At 40.5% G+C, this 20,134-nt stretch overlaps 1 protein-coding gene across 1 annotated transcript in view; it reads left to right on the top strand.

Annotated features, from left to right (window-relative positions):
- Nucleotides 1-20,134, top strand: part of TUBGCP5 (tubulin gamma complex associated protein 5) — a 268,782-nt gene that overhangs the window by 32,762 nt on the left and 215,886 nt on the right. The window contains 2 exon segments of the mRNA XM_030201310.1: nucleotides 6,407-6,486; nucleotides 19,513-19,651. Coding sequence (XP_030057170.1) covers nucleotides 6,407-6,486; nucleotides 19,513-19,651 — 219 coding nt within the window.

The following is a 20,134-nucleotide window of genomic DNA, read 5'->3' as shown; positions in this document are numbered from 1 at the left end:
TATAACAAAGACAACCGAACTTGATGTACTAATAGCATAGTATCAATATTAAAGAAAAAGTGATACACCAGGTAGGAAGTGAAAATACAAGGAAGTTGCGTCTCTATGACCACCTGACTTTGGCAGAGAGAACTACAAACTTTCAAATTCAGGAGGCATGAGAAAGACCACTTCAAGGTCCCCAGTATGGTGCCTCATTGCAGAGTGCAGGTTCCTCAGCTGATGATGTTTTCCGCACTGACCCTGATTTGGAGCACACCATTCAGAAATCCGATGTGCAGGCTTGGTTCAGTGAATTGAAAGCTAACCTTGAATCTGAGCTGAGGACTGAGCTTTAAGGACGGAGTCTTGAGTAGCTTTAAGGACTTGGAGTCTTAAGTGCTATTGAAGTAGATACCATGCAGAACCAGGTTAAAGATTGGATATGTGACACTCAGGATCTTTATTTGAAATTAGAGGACCTGGAGAATTGGTCATGAAGGAATAACCTTCGGGTGAGAGGGCTCCTAGAAACGGTACAGTGCATATCATCTTATGAGGATTTGATGGAACAGATTTTTTTGATGATTCTTTGAAAATCAAAGAATGGAGAGCCCTTGTCAAATTTTTATTTATTTGTTGCATTTGTATCCCACATTTTCCCACCTAGTTGCAGACTCAATGTGGCTTACATAGTACCGTTTTGGCGATCGCCAGTTCCGGTATAACAAGTACAGAGTGGTAATGTGATAGAGTTCATGTGTGACAGGCACAATAGGGAGACAAGAGGAGGAGTTAAATAATGTCCAGTTAAGAGTATTAGTTACTTTGTATTGCAGGGTTCATGCATTTAGGTTGGTTCATTAGGGTATGCCTTTTTAAACAGGTAAGTTTTTAATGATTTCCGGAAGTTTGCAGGGTCATGCACTGTTTTCACGGTGTTTGGTAATGTGTTCCAAAGTTGCGTGCTTATATAGGGGAAGCTGGATGCATATGTTGATGTGTATTTGAGTCCTTTGCAGCTTGGGTGGTGGAGATCAGACACACATGGTCCTGAGTTTGCATGATAGTTATAGTTGCTCTGCATGATTATCCTATTAAAGAACGGATTTTGAGGGCTGCACATCAGTTGCTTGAAATTCTCTGGGAGGATACTACTTTGGAGGTCTTTGGGGACCTATCACTTGGAACAATTCGACGCAGAAGGGAATATAAGAAAGTGACCAGATGTCTACGCAATGCGGGACCTATGGTGTAGGTGGGTGTTTCCCATTGGAACTCCTTTCACACATAATGGGGTTCTACACTACTACTTAACATTTCTAAAGCGCTACCATGGTTACGCAGCGCTGAACAATTTTAAACAAGGAAGGACAGTCCCTGCTCAAAAGAGCTTACAATCTAAAGGACAAGTATTGTGAAAGAGACGCAGAGGAAGTTGGAGTACTTGGGCTTGGCGTTCTCCATTGAGTCGGGAGGCCCAGACCCTAAGAGAGGAGCAGGGGAATCTTGTTTCTCTAGATCTTTCTGCAGCTTTTAACTTAGTTGATCAGCTGATCACTCTCTGCTTCTCTCTCATTTTAAGTCTGTTGGAGTCTTGGGCACGGTATTTCTGTGGTTTTCTTCTTTCCTTACTGATAGAAGTTGTACTGTTTCTATAGCATTCTCTATATCCTCCCCAAGTTCACTGCAATGTGGTTTCCCCCAGGGGTCAGTTCTGTCTCACCTTTTGTTAGTATCTTTTTTAGTCCTCTGGTTCTTCATAGTTCTATGGCTCTTCTCATCCAAAAGCACAACATAATATTTTTCCTATTGATTTTTTTTCCAGTTTCACCCTCAATCCTGGATGTTTCATGGTTATAGACCTGCCTTTCAGCCATTTCTCAATGGCTTTCACAGCATGGAATGGTCCTCAAAGCATCTAAAATGGTTGCATGTTGGATTTCTGGTTCACTTTCAGTTCCTTCTATTCTACTTAACTTGTTTAACTTAGTAGTCACCCGTCACTTCATTCCATTATCTGGAGGTCATTTTTGATTCTAAACTGTCTTTCCAAACTCATGTCCAGGTAGTTAAAAAAGGTTTCTACTGGCTTCGTTGGGTATGGTTTATCAGCTGGTATCTAGACTTCTTTGCTGTCCATACCCTGATTCATGCATTTGTCATTTTGTTTTAGTTGTAGCTTTGGTGTTTGCTGTGTGAATGTTTACTCTGTCTTATTTTGAGTGGCATTCCTTTCTGATTTTCTTATTGTTCTTATAATTGTAAACCGCCTAGACCCATCTTTTGGAATTTTGGCAGGTTGTCAAGTACCAAATAAACAAACATAAACATTTGAAACCATGATGGCAGAGACTCAACAATGTCCACCAACGCAGAATAATTCTGGCACCTTGGACTCGAAGGAATTATCAGCCACTTGAAGCATACTGGTTGTGTGTGCTGGTCTGTCTGTATCCTGACGTCAGTTGAGGCAGTGGAGACTTTGATACAAGGCTTTGCTTTTGTACTTCTGGACTGTAAATTTCTTTTGAGTATTTACTGCAGATTAGAGGATGATGGGTATGGTGTAGAGGGATGTGAGAATATTATGTTGATACAGGGATGGGGAACAGGGAATAGTATCTAAACCATATTACAACAAAGGTAAACAATATAAAAAAGTAAAATAAACAATATATAAAAAGAGAAACGGATACCAATTTAAAGTAACCACTATGTGATAAAGAATTGTACTATTGTATGTTTGTGAATGAGGAGGGTTGGTGTTTTGCTTTTGGATAATATATGGGTTAGTAGTTATAAGTGGTTTAGTAGCTTGCTTTGGGATGAATGGGGAAATGGATAATTCTACTTATGTGGGATAACTGAGAGGGGTGATAGAGCTGGCGAGTTCTGGTGTACTCATTCCCTAAGACTAGCTTTCAACTTAGGTATAGAAAGTAAGTCTGGTCTTTGGTGTGTGTGTGGAGGGGGAAGCGGGTGGAAATCTTATAGGGTAGTCTGGGATAATGCAGTCCTGTGTGTGGAGGTGGGAGGGGAGTGACATTCAGACCAAATAGTGAGAAAGAGAAATGTCCTTATGTAATGTTAGTAACACAAAATAAATATGGCAACGTTCTGTTTAACCTATAATGTATGGGGGCTGAATGTGCCTACAAAGTGCCAACTTTGGTTTTAGGGTTTGGTGGCCAGAAGAGTTGGTGGTACTGTTACAGGAAACACACTTGTTGCATAAGGATGAAAGGTTGTTGATGCATAAAAAATATTCCACTTTTCTCCTGGCTGCCAACCAGTGGGGCGTAAAAACAATAGGTATTTTGATTTGTCACTCCATTCCATATCAGGTTTGGCTGAAAGCTGCTATTTGTTTTTCAGAGGTCAAATTTATTCCCAACTTTACACCATAGCGAACATTTTGAGTAGAGAGCACCTCTCATTTGTAGAAGGGAGGTTAATTATTGCAGGAGATTTTAACTTAAAGGTTAATGTGGTTTGTGACAACTTAACATAAGAATAGCCATACTGGGTCAGACTAATGGTCCATCTAGCCCAGTATCCTGCTTCCAGCAGTGGCCAACACAAACTTAGGAGGAGCCCAACACATGGCCCATAGAGATTGAAATAAATTGAAGCAATTGATGTATACCTTTTAAAATGATATCTGGAGGATGCAACATGACAGTGAACAGAATTATACTTATTATTCCCCATTTCATGGGAGCTACTTCAGAATTGATCTGCTTTGAGTGGAGGAAGGTTTGGCTTCCCTCATTAAAGCAACAAAAATAGGCTGTATCTCCTGGTCCAGTCGTGCTCCTGTTGAAATGAAGATCCTTTGGGGCAACCCTGATAGAGGGGATAAATATTGGAAATTAAATGAAACATTATTATGAGATCAGATTAGAGGAGTCATTGAAGAATATCTTGTTTTGAATGATGTTAGTGGGATTTCTCCCATCAGTTTTTGGGAGGGGCTAAAAGCCCCTTCTCTTGAAGGGTAAATTCATTTGTATTGCTTCCTACCTGTAAAAAAAGAGGGAAAACAAAATGTATCGAGAAAACAAAATGTATCGAGAGTTTAATTAGCTGAAGACACTTCATAAGCAAGGTATGGGGGTCTAGGGTGATATGGAGGAAACTGCAGGAGAAACGTAAAGAGGTCCAAGAGTTAGGATTAGATTTTCAAATGACCTGCCTTAAGCAATGATTCTTTGAGCAAGGTAATAAAGCCAGTTGGTTAATAGTAAGAAGTTTGAAAGTGCTAAAAAGACAAAATGCTATTCTGGCCATTAAGGATAAGCATGGTAAGACATTGCCATGTGTTCTAGAAATTAAAGATTTTTTTTTGAGAAAATTATGGAGAACTTTACACACCGGAAAATACTCCCTCTTGGGCTGATATGGAGGCTTATCTTGGGGACATTCTGCTTCCAGAAATTGAAATGCCAGATAGAATGAGAATGGATCAGCCCTTAACAAGACTGAAGTGGTTGAGGCTATTAGGGCTTTGCCACATGGTAAGGTCTCGGGTTTAGACAGCCTCTCTAATACATTTTATAAAACGTATCTCTCTGAATTAGTGAGCCCACTGACAAGGCTGTACAATGCTTTAGATCAGGTCGATAAGCTACTCGACTTGTGATGGAGGGCAGGGGCCACTGATTTTGAAAGAGGGTAAAGATCCTGGAGAATGTAGTCCATACTGACCAATCTCGTTTCATAATGTGGTTCTGAAACTTTTCAATAAGATAATGGCTAGTTGAGTGAAATACCCTCCCCCCCATTTAATTCATTTTCAATCAGGCTCCATTCTTAATTGGAAGGCTCTTTTCTTTTGCCACCCTCCTGCCCTTTCATTTACCAACAGATTTCCCTTCATCTTCTTTTGTCCTTGGTTTCCTCTTTCCCTCCAGGTTCTTTTCTATTTTTTCTTTTAAGCTGATTTCCATCTCTTCCCTCATCTATCTCCTCTGTTTCTTCTCATATTTCTATCATCATTTCATGTCTGATTTCTTCACCTTACTCCCTTATTTTTCAGGTTCCTGTCAGTTTCTGGGCTGCAGTTATGTTGGAAGCGTTGTGCCAGGCCAACAATGTGGGCTACATTTCTCTTCTTCCTTTACAATAAGGAAGCATACAAGAGGCAGGAGGAGCAGCTGCAGAGACTGAGAATTTGTGATTACTATGTGCACACTCAATTCGTCTTACATCCAACTGCAAAGGAGAAGGGTGTAGAAAAATGCTATTAGTTGGTCTCTGTAAAATACAGGCCAAGGTAGGCTTAGAGCTGAGAACTAGGCCTCTAAAAATCAAAGACCATCTCTGACACGAATTAGGTCACTTCTGCTGAATTAAGCTGATAGGGGGGCGGAATCTGTTCTCAAAACAGCAGGTGCACAAGGCAATTAACAGGACAGTAATAAAAAGTTGGGAGCAAAAAGGTTTTTTGGCTAAGGCAGACCACAGTGGGTCAGACTGACATAAAACAAGAACATCCAGGGGGGAGACTTGGGAACATGTGAAGTCATTGCAATCAAAAGATGTTGATGTCCAGAAACTATTAACGTGTGAGCTCATTATTGTCACAGATGTTGAGACTTGGAAGTTGTAGATATGTGAACTCATTGTTAGCGAGGATGTTGATACTTAGAATTTGGAAACATGTTAAGTCATAATTATCAACTGATAATATGAAAAGACTGGTGGTGAGAAAGTGGGGGTCCATAGGAATGAATGGTACAAGAAAGGTATAAAAAGGCAGTCTACTAGGGTATCGGAGCAGAAGAGAGAAGACAGACTGCACCTGGTGTGTGTCGCGACGCGCTGTTCCACCATGTTCCAGATATGAATGCCTAATTGCCTGTACTGCCTTTGGTGAGATGCTAATAAACTATCTTCTTGTATCCCAGTGTGTCCTTCTGATTATGGAGTGCTCAGACTGTGTAAAACAGTCTGGTAAGATACGAGTTCAGACTGATTAATCATGTAGTGTTTACTGTGGTTTTCATGAAAGAGATGACCTTTTTTCGGGGATATATCAGCGTGCTCCTCGTTGCCCTATCTACTCTTCCTCCAGTCAGCTGAGCATTCTAGATCAGTGCTTACCAAACATTTTTGTGCTGTAACCCTGTGATTGTGGCTGAAGTGATTCCCCTAACCCTGCCTAGGAGCTTTGTAATGATGTGGCTAAGTAGAGACCGCCCACATCATGATCCCAGATGTGGTGGTTGTGACCTACAGTTTGGGAAGTGCTATCATAATTAAGGTCATGTAGTTCATCTGCTAATATGTCTGCTCCAGAAAGTCCAATCCACAGACCTGTACATCCATATTAATACCTTCTGAATCAGTCTTTTCATTGACTAGCATTGGCTCCATATTTTCTGTTGAGTTTATGGTTACAACCATGCCAATTATGTTTCAGAGAAAGAAGAAGAATTTGACTGGGGTGCATATTTAATGGAAGGTGAAAAAATTGTCTTTGGTCCAGACATAGACACACCTGTAAGTAATGGCACACCTTAAATTTGAGTACAAGACTGAAAAGAGTTGATTAATGTTTGGGGAAGAGGGGCCATTTCTCAAAGTAAAGCAGTGTGGGAAAGTATATTTAATGTCATGAATGCTTTACCCTTCTAGATTGACTTTTTGAATACTCTCATAAAGAGGGAAGAAATAAAGCAACTGTAATCATATATTTTGCTTGATGTGATGCTGATGAATTTTGCTGTGTTATGCTCTCCAGGTCCCTTTGGAGGAAAGTGGTACATAAATAAAAGTAGAAAATAGATCCATCTCTGAATGAATAGGTGAAGATTTCTCATCTCTTGTAAAACACCTGAGAAATAAAGGCACAATCTGAGAAATCTGATTCCCTGCTAAGAAAACAATTAGCTAACATGACATACTTTTTCTGAGGAGAAGCAGGAAACAATTTCACGTGTGGGTGACATCCGACAGAGTCTGGCACGAACTTCCCAGCGTCTCTTAGTAGCCTTTTGGAAGATCACACACCGCATGCATGTGAACCTTCCTGCCCATCACTGCTGCATGAGACAGAATAGTTTCTCTTCATTCATGGAGCAGTGAGGACATACTCTCCTGTTCTCTCCACAACTAGTGTCTATTTTTGGCTTTTAAGTTTCATTTTCTTTTGAGTAAGTGCTGCATGCAGTTTTCCCTCTGGTTCCTTTCCTATAGTTTTCTTAACATTTTTCTTTTATTTTCTGCGGCTCGTCAGCTCCCTTATGCCTGAGCACTCCATTTCCATTTTCCATTTATTGGTCCTTGTATCCCACATTTTCCAAATATTATTCGGTTCAATGTGGCTCATGATTTAACAAAGAAATAATACATGGGCATCGGCATAGTATTACATGGGAACTAACAAATTTTACTGGATCTGGTGATCTGTGTCCAGTTTTCCTCTTTCTGTATAAGATCTTCTATCCTTTTGTTGGAGATACTCAACACCTTGAAATGCTTTTCAGGGATTGATTTCTGGTTGTCACAGATGCTTCTTAGTAGTGTCACCTCCTCTCTCAGTTCTTGTGCTTCTTTCATGAGAAATTCAATGTTCGTGTGTTTAGCACATGAAGCCAGTCTCTCGCCTTGGATCCAGCATTCAGTCTGGACAGAAAGAAGCTGTAAGGAGAGCAGCAGCTTTGGGGGCTTGATGCTTAGCCATATTTCAACTATAGCTCCACTTTGTACCAGAAAAGAAGGTCCCAAAGTCCTAATCCTATTTTATCCTTTACCTGTTCTGTAAGTTACAAGAAGCAGGTTGTGTTATTAATGTGAGATATGAGTACTTGTTCAGATTCCCTAGGGGTGTAGTTCTGTATACTTCCTTTCAGTATTTAGAATTGTGTTATATGAATTTGATATGTAGTATTTGCTGATAGGCTTAATTCAAGGGATTAATCTTGCTTATTTATTTATTTATTTATTTAATTGCATTTGTATCCCACATTTTCCCACCTATTTGCGGGCTCAGTGTGGCTTACAATACATTGTAAATAATGGAAATACAGTTTGTTACATTACGATTATGGGTTACATTGTGAAAAGTTAAGAAGATAGAGTCAGATCAATCACCTTTGGCGCGTAGAAACTATAGGATAAGACGTTGGGGAATTGCTACGGTGATCGAATAATAGCAGGAGAGCGATGGGGTAAACAGTTTATCTATGGGTAGATTGTTGGAAGGGAGAGAGTACGGGGAAGTGGAGTACCTGAGGTAATGTCTTGAGGCATTGTTGTGATGTATATGGGATTTATATGTTTTGATCCTTGCAGTATGCTTTTTCGAAGAGATAGGTCTTCAATCGTTTGCGGAAGTCTGTCAACTCGTAGACCGCTCTCAGGCCGCATGGTAGTGCGTTCCAGAGTTGCATACTTTTGTAGGAGAAGGTTGATACATGTAATCCTTTATACTTTATGCCTTTGCACTTAGGGAAGTGGAGGTTGAGGAACGTTCTGGATGATTTTCTGGCGTTTCTGGGTGGCAGGTCTACCAAGTCAGACATGTATGCAGGGGCTTCACCGTGAATGATTTTGTGCACTAACGTGCATATTTTAAAGGTGACACGTTCCCTGAGTGGGAGCCAGTGTAGTTTCTCACGTAATGGTGCTGCGCTTTCGTATTTTGGTTTTCCGAAGATGAGTCTGGCTGCTGTATTCTGGGCTGTCTGAAGTTTTCTCATGATTTGTTCTTTGCAGCCTGCGTACAGTGAGTTGCAATAATCCAGATGGCTTAATACGAGTGATTGTACCAGGTTGCGGAAGACAGATCTTGGAAAGAATGGTTTTATTCTTTTCAGCTTCCACATGGAGAAGAACATCTTTTTTGTTGTGTTGTTCGCGTGAGTCTCAAGTGTAAGGTGGCGGTCGATTGTCACTCCAAGGATTTTTAAATTTTCTGAGATTGGCAGGTTTAGTTTGGGTGTATTGATGGCGGTAAATTTTGATGTGTTGTATTGGGAGGTTAGTATGAGGCATTGAGTTTTTTCTGCGTTCAATTTCAGTCGGAATGCATCAGCCCAGGTGTTCATGATGTGTAGACTTTGGTTAATTTCGTTGGAGATTTCGTTGATGTTTTGTTTGAAAGGAATATATATATCGTTACATCATTGGCATATATGTAAGGGTTAAGGTTGTGGTTTGATAGAAGTTTTGCTAGTGGGGTCATCAGTAGGTTGAAAATTGTTGGTGAGAGGGGAGATCCCTGTGGTACTCCGCACTCAGGTGTCCATGCAGCAGATGTGGTTGAGTTTGATGTGACTTGGTATGAGCGTGAGGTTAAGAACCCCTTGAACCATTTTAGGACATTGCCTCCGATGCCGAAGTATTCAAGAATGTGTAATAGAATTCCGTGGTCAACCATGTCAAAGGCACTTGAAATAAATTAGAGATCTGGAAATAAAGATTTGATTACTAATAGTTTAATTATGTGACTGAGTGATTTCTTTGATTAGCCTTCTAAGCAATAGTAATGCTGCTAAGAGTTTCAGTAGGGAAGCCTGAAGGAGTGGATAAGTAGCCTAGTGGTTAGTGCAGTGGACTTTGATCCTGGGGAACTGAGTTCGATTCCCACTGCAGCTCCTTGTGACTCTGGGCAAGTCACTTAACCCTCCATTGCCCCTGGTACAAAATAAGTACCTGAATGTATGTAAACCATTTTTAATGTAGTTGCAAAAACCTCAGGCGCTATATCAAGTCCCATTTCCCTTCCCTAAAGTAAGCTGATGAGTTTATTTCAAACTAAAAGTGAAGGTAAACTAATATTCTTCTCTTAGATGTATATAAGAAAGGAACAGTAAACCTGGTTTATATATATATATATATATATATATATATATATATATACATACAGTGCAATCCGCTTAAGTGCAAGGGTCTGGGACCAAAGAAATACATGCAGCTAACCGGAGCGTGCACTTAACCGTTGTGACCCAAAGAAGTTTGACATCTGATAAACATATGTACAATACTGTTTATTATACATACAGTATACAGTCTCCGTGATAGTCCTCTGTACACTATTGTGTCTGTGAGTTCCATAGACTACGTCTGCTAGTGGTAAAAACTGTCATAGCACTGACATCCAGTGGCCTCCAGATAGGCCCGCACGGTGTTGAGACTCTCCAGCGCTCTTGCAAAAGTGACAGGAGGAGGTGGTTGAATTTCGTCAGTGTGTGCCTCGCTGCTCATTTCTTCATCTGTTTCATTATCAGCCATTGTTGCCTGCGTGTTAGGCGCATATCTCGACATCAGTGCTGTTGTCAGCTGTTTGTAAATCGTAATCAACAGCTACATAGTGATGAAACTCCTCTTAAGTAACACCGGCTGGGATGTCAATAGCCTGTTCATCTGACGCGTTTGCAACAGCTGCATCTGTTTCGGTCCTCTCCACATCCTTAACAAAGCTTGCCCGCTTTTAGCAGTTCACAGTGGTTGCCTGTGTAACATGATTCCAGGCTTCTTTCTGCATATGTAGGGAATCCAACAGTTATAGGTTAAGAGCCAGTTCAACAGCACGTTTATCCTTGCCAGTCTGGTCATCCATAACGCTCATTAGACGACGTAGCACAAGAGCCCGATAATGTTTTTTGAAATTGGCTATTATGCCCTGATCCGTAGGTTGGATCAGAGAAGTAGTGTTTGGTGGCAGGAAGACCACCTTGACGTTAAACAGCCTGACATCATCACTGTGTGCAGCACAATTATCACAAAGCAGCAAAATCTGACGCTTTTGTGCCCGCATTCTAATGTCTAACTTCTTTAGCCACTGCTTCCAAATTTCCCCAGTCATCCATGAATTTGTGTTAGCCTGGTATGACACAGGAAGTCGCTTAACATTCTTGAAGCAACGGGGCTGTTTGCTCTTTCCAATGACGAGTGGTTCCAACTTCTCACTCCCATCCATATTGCAGCAAAGGAGGATCGTCAGTCGGTCCTTTGACGTTTTACTTCCTGTAGTTTCGGCTTGTTTGAATGCAAGTGTTCCATCAGAAATAGCTCGCCAGTAGAGACCGTTTTCGTCAGCATTGAAAATGTCACTAGGTGCAAACTCGTTCAGGATGGTAGGAGGAACTGAAACAACCCAATTTTCAGCACCAAAGTCATCAGTGTCTTGTTTTTCATCATGCTGTTTCTTGAATTTTATGTTGTTCCTCTCCTTCCATCTTTCCAACCATCCAACAGTGGCTTTTATTGTTTCAATCATTTTTATTGAGAACTCCACAAAATATACAATCTCGTTTATCACAATGTTAACAGCCAATATCTACCAATCATTACAAAATGAAAGTGTACAATCATTTTCAAACTTTACTTTTCTCTTACTGTATAATTACCCTCCCCCCCACCTCCTCTCCGTTTTAATTACAACAGTTTTATTGAATACATAGCAAACAAAACAGCCTCCCAATGAGATACAAAAAATACTCACCACTGATGATGTTTAATTATTCATGGCACGCTATCATGTTCAATGGCTAACCTCACATCCCAAACTCTCAACAATTCACACCGTATTGGCATTCCTGTACTATCTATCCCTACTTCCTCCCCCCCCCTTTCTCCTAACTTACAACAGTGGCTTTTAATTCAGTTAGTCCAAGACTTTCAGCTAGCTGATTAGCTTTATCCATAAGCAGTGGACCACTGACAGGAAACTGTCTGCTCCTGACTTGAGAAAACCACCGAAGAAGAGCATCTTCTACATCCTCAGTTTTTCCTGCTCGTTTATGTTTCCTGTGTGGATTTATATTGTTTTGCCAGTCTTCCAGAAGCTGATATTTCTGCTTCAAGATACATGAAATTTGACTGGGATTGGCACCATATTCTTTAGCAATAGAAGCTTGACTTTGTTTGTTTTCTAATTTTTTAAGAACTTCTATTCGTTCAGCCAGTGTTAAAGTCTTACAGTTGCGCAATGATGACGAATCCAGTGTACACTCTAACAACATTCTTTCACTTATTCTGCCTGTGGCAGTTAACCAACGAGATTTCAAATTTATCTCCCCTTTGTCATGTGCCAATCGGCTTCCATATTCCGTGTGTGTGCTTATGCGGAGTCTTCCCTGCGCAGGAGCGGTCTTAAACCATGCATGTAAGCGAATCTTGCACTTAGTTAAACCGAAGTTTGTCCCCATAGAAATTGATGGCACCAAAAATGGGACCGAAGTACGGCATGCAGTTAAACAGAGCATGCGCTTATCCGACATGCACTTAAATGGAGTACACTGTATGTGTATGTATGTGTGTGTGTGTGTGTATATATATATATATATATATATATATATATATATATATATATATATATATATATAAACAAAGGAAAGAAAAACCTTGTTAATCTCAAATCAGTAACTGCACCTGATAAAAACAAACAACTCAAAGTAACTGTAATCAGAAATTGTCTCAAAAATGGCTGTAATCAAGATAGAATTTTTTGAAGGAGACAGGCAGTGGATTGGGCAGGCTATATAGAAAGCCTCACTCTTGAGGTGGTTGGACGGGCTTAAAGAACCAAAGATCTATGGGCTTTGCTAGATGTGAAATCAATCTCCAATGTTGTATTACAGTACCTCACTACATCTGTGCTATTCAATAAAGACTGCCTACAAGTTCAAGTGCAAAATACTTTAAGGAATAAAAGTAAGCAGGAAAACTACAGATAAATATCTAATTTCTACCTAGACCAGTGGTAATCAAATATCATAGATTTAAAGGTTTTGAAATGCAGTGCACACGTAAACAAATATTAACAGTGGGGCTGCTCTTTGTTGCTGGGAGGCCCTAAGGATGAGGTGTGCTGTGGTATTTTGGGCAGTCTGAAGCTTCTTTAGGCTCATGGTCTTTCATCCTGCTTAAATTCCACTTCAGTAGTCAATCTTGGATAGGATCAGTGTTTGAACTAAGGTGCGGAATGTTTCAATCGAGAAGAGATCCTCAATTCTTCTTAGTTTCCATAGCGTTCTAAAAACCTGTTTAGTGACTGCTGATATTTGGTCGTTGAGTATTTTACGTAGCATCAGGAAAATGGACATCTGTTCAAGATAAATTTTATGATTTTTTTATTTCGAAACTCCTTAAATTCAAAATATAATTTATTGCTGGGCGGCATCAATTTGCGTTTAGAAAAGGCTGATATTTCCTCTAATATATAGTAACATAGGAAATGACAGCAGATAAAGACCTGAACGGTCCATCCAGTCTGCTCAACGAGATAAACTCATTTTACATGGTATGTGATACTTTATATGTATACCCGAGTTTGATTTGCCCTTGCCATTCTCAGGGCACAGACCGTAGAAGTCTGCCCAGCACTGTTCTTGTACTAAAAGTTCTGAATCTAACGTCGAAACCCTTTAAATTTACACTCCAGCCCATCCATATCTATTCAGTTATGATCAGGGCGTAGACTGTAGAAGTCTGCTCAGCACTGGTTTTGCTTTCCAATTACCAGCGTTGCTGCTACCCAATGTCCACTAAGATTCCATAGATCCATTCCTTCTAAACAGGATTCCTATCAGGCTCATTTTCAAAGCACTTAGCCTCCCAAAGTTCCATAGAAACTTTCTATGGAACTTAGCCTCCCAAAGTGCTTTGAAAATATGCCTCTTTGTGTTTATCCCACGCATGTTTGAATTCAATTACCGTTTTCATCTCCACCACCTCCCGCATTCCGTGCATCTACCACCCTTTCCGTGAAAAAGTACTTCATTACATTACTCCTGAGTCTGTCCCCCTTCAACCTCAATTCATCTCCTCTAGTTCTACCATTTTCCCGTCTCCGGAAAAGGTTTATTTGCGGATTAATACCTTTCAAATATTTGAAGGTCTGTATCATGTCACCCCTGTTTCTCCTTTCCTGCAAGGTATTCATGTTCAGTTCGGCAAGTCTCTCCTCATACAGTTTCCAATGCAAATCCCATACCATTTTTGTAGCTTTTCTTTGTACCGCTTCCAATCCTTTTACATCTTTAGCAAGATAACACCCTCCAAAACTGAACACAGTACTCCAAGTAGGGCCTCTCTAATGACTTGCAGAGGGGCATCAACACCTCCTTTCTTCTGTTGGTTATAGTCCTCTCTATGCAGCCTAGCATCCTTCTGGCCACGGCCGTCGCTTTGTCACATTGTTTCTTCACCTTCATATCCTCTGACACTAACACCCCAAGGTCTCTCTCCTGAGTCGAGCTTACTAATCTCTCCCCTCCTATCTGGTATCTCTCTTTTGGGTTTCTGCACTTCTTGGCATTACATTTTAACTAAGAAGTTAGAGAAATCCCTATACAGCGGTATATCATGTGAATATACTTGCACCAATTATTTTTTTAAATGCAATGTGCTCAGTATATTACAATTGACCGTAGCCAATATTTAGTAATAGCACTGTTCCAACATCACTGTACAGGAGTCCTCCTGCCTATCATTTATAATGATTATTCAACAGTTTGTTCATATGCACTGAAAATAGGTATAAAGGCCACTTAGCTTGGTAGGTCCCAACAATTACGCTCCTGTGTTGGAATCAGCGCGTCTGATTTTCAAGATGATTGATCGGTCACTGTAATACCAAAACTCTTCGTGAAACCATTCCCCTGTGCATTAAAAACGAAGCCTCATGAATCAATGTACTGCCATAGTTTCTTATCCCCTACATGGACCATGTTTCACCCGTAGCGTCTTCAGGAGGATAAAGGCTGAAAAATAACAGAACTGTTAAAATCAGTATTGAAGCCCCAATTGTTATTCAATCTTATTTCTATGAGACTATCAAATTCTTATATAATACTGAATCAAGAAAGTTCCTGCTACGGAGATCTGAACTCAAGTCTTACCAAGTTGATCGAGTCTGACAGCTGAACAAGGACGCCAGCGCATGTGCCCTGTAAGTTTATATAGGATCTTTGGCGGGAAAACTTAAATTAGCTTGCTCCATTCGATCTCCCTGTTGAGACCTCTAGGTGTCACTTGCATAATAGGCAAGAAAAAACCAGCGCAAACAGCAGTCTTGTTATCTCTGATGAATCCTTTTGTGAGCGTGTAGAGCCCTGAAGTAGAAGGTCTCTGTTATTATGTTTATCCCTCTTATATGCTGTTTTAACTACCCTTTTGGGGTAACCCCTCATAATTAGATCTTTTTGAAAAGTTTTTGAACAGATCTTGAAATCTACTTCAGGGTTCTACACGCTCACAAAAGGATTCATCAGACATTAACACGTTTGTAATTCAATTTTCTAAAGGAGGTGACAGCCTGAGGAGAATTATAAAACGAAATTGGACTATCATGCAATCGCACTCCATCTTCCACAATCAACAAATCAGAATAGCTTTCTCTAGAACATATAATTTGAAAGAGATCGTTAGTCCAGCCAATTTGCCCCCGTTGATTCAACATCCAATCAGTGGCGGACATAAGAAATGTCATCATTGTAAAACGTGCACCATTACCTTGGAAATAAATAAGTTTAGGAATCCAGTTGATGGCAAGATTTATAAATTACGACATGACACAGATTGTCAGACCACACATGTTATTTACATTCTTGCATGTCCCTGTCAGAGATTTTATGTCGGTAAAACGAAGCGCCGTTTGCACCATCGGATCGCAGAACACCGGTTCTGCATCAAATTGGTAAAGAGAGGTGCTCCATTTGTGGCTCATTGCCAGGACAAGGGCCATGATTTTGACTCCCTCAGATGCTTTGCCATTGATCATGTTCCTCATAACATCCGTAGGGGGGACAGAAACAAGATTTTGATCAGAAAGGAACAGAAATGGATTTATTCTCTACAATCCCTTGAACCATGAGGTTTAAATTCACAAATAGAATGGTCTGTGTTTTTCTAATTTCTTTATATCAGGTATTTACATCTCTAATTAAGCGCATGTGTTAATCATTTTTACGGTTTAAATACTCCAGTACTTCTTCCGGTAGGTGCTTTTCACTACCGGTGTCACATGAGCAAAGGACGCCATTACTTAAGGTTTGTCTGTGGTTCTTTATTTCCATTTATTTTCATATATTTCACTTTACATTTAGTGTTTTCACTAGAAATATTCAAGTGATTATTCTGTGGTATCACTTTGGGTTGTAGGAATCGTGATTTGCCATTAGTTACTTGGCCCTCTGATGAAGCTAGATTGCAGAGTGAAACGGAGAGCCCCATTGGGCAAAATTGCAAAAGCTAAGTAACATTATTTGTTTAAGCAAGTGTTAAACATCACAATTCTGACTATCCTTGATGTGTTATTTCATTCTTAGCCCACATTTACATACAAGTGGAGTTTTTTATGACCAGTGATAATAACGGAGTCAATGAAATGCTGGCATGATCATATTTACTGTTTTATTGCCATGTGATGACTATTGAGGTCTTTTTCTTCACTATAAACAGAAAGCCTCTAAACTGATACTTCTTACGTTTCAACATTTAGGTTGTTCTAAACTCCATTCAGCTTCACATTAGGAGATTGTTAAGCCAACATGGCCTCCATTATTCATGTGACACCCATGGCACATCTCCTTTTGAAATGAGGCCAGTGGACTCTAGCTTCCCAGTGTCACTGGGAACGTGGCAGATGTCATTTCATCATTCCTGCACTGCAGGAGCCTTTCTTGTGTGGACAATTTCTTCCAAATTCTTCCACCCCACAAGGCGTTTACAACAGATGCATCTGGGGTGGAGAGCTCATGTAGATAGGCTCCACATTCAAGTTCAGTGGTCTTCACAGGAGACTCAGTTACACATAAATCTTCTGGAGCTATGGGCAGTATGGAACGTTCTCAATGCTTTCAGAGATCGGCTGATGCACACAGTTATTCTCATCCAGACAGACAACCTGGCTGCAGTGTACTATCAACAAACAAGGAGACATGGGGTTGTACATTCTGTATTAGAAAACAGTCAGATTGTGGACTTGGGCATCTGAACACAGCATGGTGCTTAGAGCCACTTACCTAGTGGGAAAGAACAACAGCCTAGCAGACAGGCTGAGGAGGGTGATGCAACCGCATGAGTGGTCACTCAGCAGGAGCATAGCTCGAGAGATCTTCCAAGAGTGGGGTATCCCTTTGTGGATCTCTTTATCACTCATTCGAACAAAAACGTCCTCAGCACTGCTCAAGTCTGGGATCACAAGGCAGACTAGCCTCAGATGCCTTCCTCCTTCGTTGAGGGTCAGGTCTTCTGTATGTTTATCCTCCCATACTTCTCATAGGGAACACTTTGCTGAAACTTAAGCAGGACAGAGAGACTGTGATCCTCGTTTCTCCCTACTGGACAAGGCAAATATGGTTCTGGACCTAGCTTCCAGATATCCATGGTGACTGGAGGGTTTTCTGTCCCTCATCACCCAGAACAAGGGATCACTTCCATATCCCACCTTCCAGTTCCTAGCTCTCATGACTTGGATGTTGAGATGCTAGAAGTTGATTCTGTCCAGCTACATGAAGATGTCTCCTGTGTCCTACTTGCTTCAAGAAAAGATTCCACTAAGAAGCCGTATAACTTCAAGTGGAAGAAGTTTGCCATCTGATGTGAGAGCAGGGCCCTAGATTCTTTTTTTCCTGTCCACACAAAAAAACTTCTTTAGTATTTTGTACACATATAAGAGTGAATACATGCTTTGACTTTAGATGTTATTAAAGTGTCATGAGACTGCGACGATATTTGAAATTTTTTTCTTATAGTACAGCTGTTGCTTCATTCTTCAACCGAAATTGTCCATTCAATAACTACTTTTCTGACTTCCATCTATAATAAAAATCTGAATTTAAATCTTGCTTTTTAAACATTTCTACTGGCTTTCTCCCATTGAACACTATCATGTTGCTCTCTCACCCTCCCCTGTGCCCTCAGGGCCAGCATTTCTCCCCTTCCATCACGCCTTCCCTCCTATTGAATAGGATGAACAGATTAACAGGAAACATTTACCCTTTGAGATAGTACTTAGGCTAATCAATATGATAAAATTAACAGGCAACAAATTTTAAAACAGTTTGGAAGAAAATTTGGTCAACACATACACAGGTTTCAGTCCACACTTTATCTCATTTATGATGAACCAACAAAGCTCTGGTGCAGCTGATTCTATTAGCTGATACCTGTGGACTTTCTAGTCTAGCATGCTTTTCCAGTTAGGTTAATTTCTGTCCTCGCTAGAATGCAGTGCAATGTTGTTTGTTGCCATTGAAATCAGTAGACATAGAGGATTTAATTGCCTTAATCGCCCAAATCCAGTATTTTATGGAACATGAACTATATGTGTACAACCCCCTCCTCCTCTCCCCCTGCCCATACTGCGGTCTGGCATCCCCCCCCCCCCCCATTTACCTTAACAGGCCTCACTCTTCATAGGGTTGCTGGTAGCGATTCCCATGTGCTACTTGCAACTGACCATGATGCCTTGCCTCTGCAGCGTTCTACCAAGGCAAAATATGAAGTTGCTTTGGGAGGGGGAGGGGGGGTGGAGAGGATGTGGCAGAGGGAATACTTCCGGGTCAGTAGCAGGCAGCATATGTGAGAATCACTGCTACTGCCAGTTACCCTGTGAAGAGCGAGGCCTGTTAAGGTAAATGTGGGAGAGTGGGAGAAGAGATGCCAGATGGGCATGGGGAGAGAAAGCAATGCTGGATAAAGGAAAGGGAGGGGGGGAAGAGAACTTTGAAAATTCTAGTCAGCATTAAAAAATTGAATCTTTGCTAAAACTTTGCATTAATAATGTGCTAAATGCCAATCCCTAATTCTGTTAGATTTTATGTTAGACTCTCTGGTCCCATGTGGTTGTGGCAGGCAGGAAGGTGCATGTGCATACATAGTTAGGTTTTCCAAAAAGGTTCTCAGGCTCCGTCAGATAGTATCACCCACTTGTGAGAATATGTTCTTCAGTCCTCAAAGAACATAGGCTACAGGTGCATACTTTTGCTATAATCTGTGTAAAATAGTATACTTTTTCTTGAAACAGTTTCAAACTTGTTAAGTGTGCAATATTTCTCATTTACAGCTTACTGTATGTGATTACAATTTTTATGTTGCCAATTAACTCACTGCTACTGCACCACTTGGCGGCCACAGATGCTGGCTGGAAGCACTTTGTTCAAGCATTGCTCCTTTGCACCTTCTCCCACAGCTTATTGACTATCAAGCAGTAGGCTGTGTGAAGAGACATGACCAACAGTGTTTGATATCTCTTGTCTCTCCTTCCCTCTTGCATTATGGCTCCAGCTGTGTGTACTAGGCTGCAGCATAAAAGGGAAAGGAGATGGAAGAGGCGAGGCGGGAAGACATGGGGAGGGAGACAGAGGAAATAACTTCAATTTATATTCATTATTTAGTAATTAACCAGGTGCTTAATGTGTATGAAAGTTATTTTAAATATTCTCTTAAAATGCTTTTTTTTTTTTTTTTTTTAAATAATTAATTGAATGTTTACTGTACTGCTCTTTGAGCCAAAGGCACAGCAAGTCATTTACAGAAGCTATAACTTGAAAACTAAATATTTTCACTTGACAGGAATGGTCTGAAAGCAGTGAGGAAGAAGAGGATTCTCAGGAACCACTTAGCAGAGAGGATTCTGGAATCCAAGTTGACAAAACACCACAAGATGACCATGATCAAAACAAGAAAAGTATACTTCAGATGTCCTGGAAAGGTCTGTTACCAAAGCACTCTTTTTCCCTACATAAGCTTTTCCGTATATGTTTGTATATATATATATATTCTATGGATCAAATTTCAGGGCCTGAAACTTTCTGAAGTATTTCTTTGCTTAACTCTGCACAAACCAGGGTAAAAGTTATGCTAACAATAATAAAGGGTGACTTCAATTACCTTGATATTGACTGGATAAGTGTAACATCGGGGCATGCTAGGGAAGTAAAGTTCCTGGATGAAATCAGACTGCTTTATGGAGCAGCTGGTTCAGTAACCAACAAGAGGAGGAGCAATTCTAGATCTAATCCATAGTGGAGCATGCAAATCTATCTCATAAGTGGAGGCAGTGCATGCAAATTTCTCTCATGAATATTCATTGTGGATATCCTAAAAACCTGATTGGCTGGGGTGCCTCCAGGACCAGCAAATCACCTGGACTGGATGGTATACATCCTCCATAGTACATCTAGAACAAAAAATG

This window comes from Microcaecilia unicolor, chromosome 4 (assembly GCF_901765095.1).
Source record: "Microcaecilia unicolor chromosome 4, aMicUni1.1, whole genome shotgun sequence".
NCBI lineage: Eukaryota > Metazoa > Chordata > Amphibia > Gymnophiona > Siphonopidae > Microcaecilia > Microcaecilia unicolor.
The sequence above is the reverse complement of the archived record's forward strand: the minus strand, read 5'-3'. Positions and strand labels throughout refer to the sequence as shown.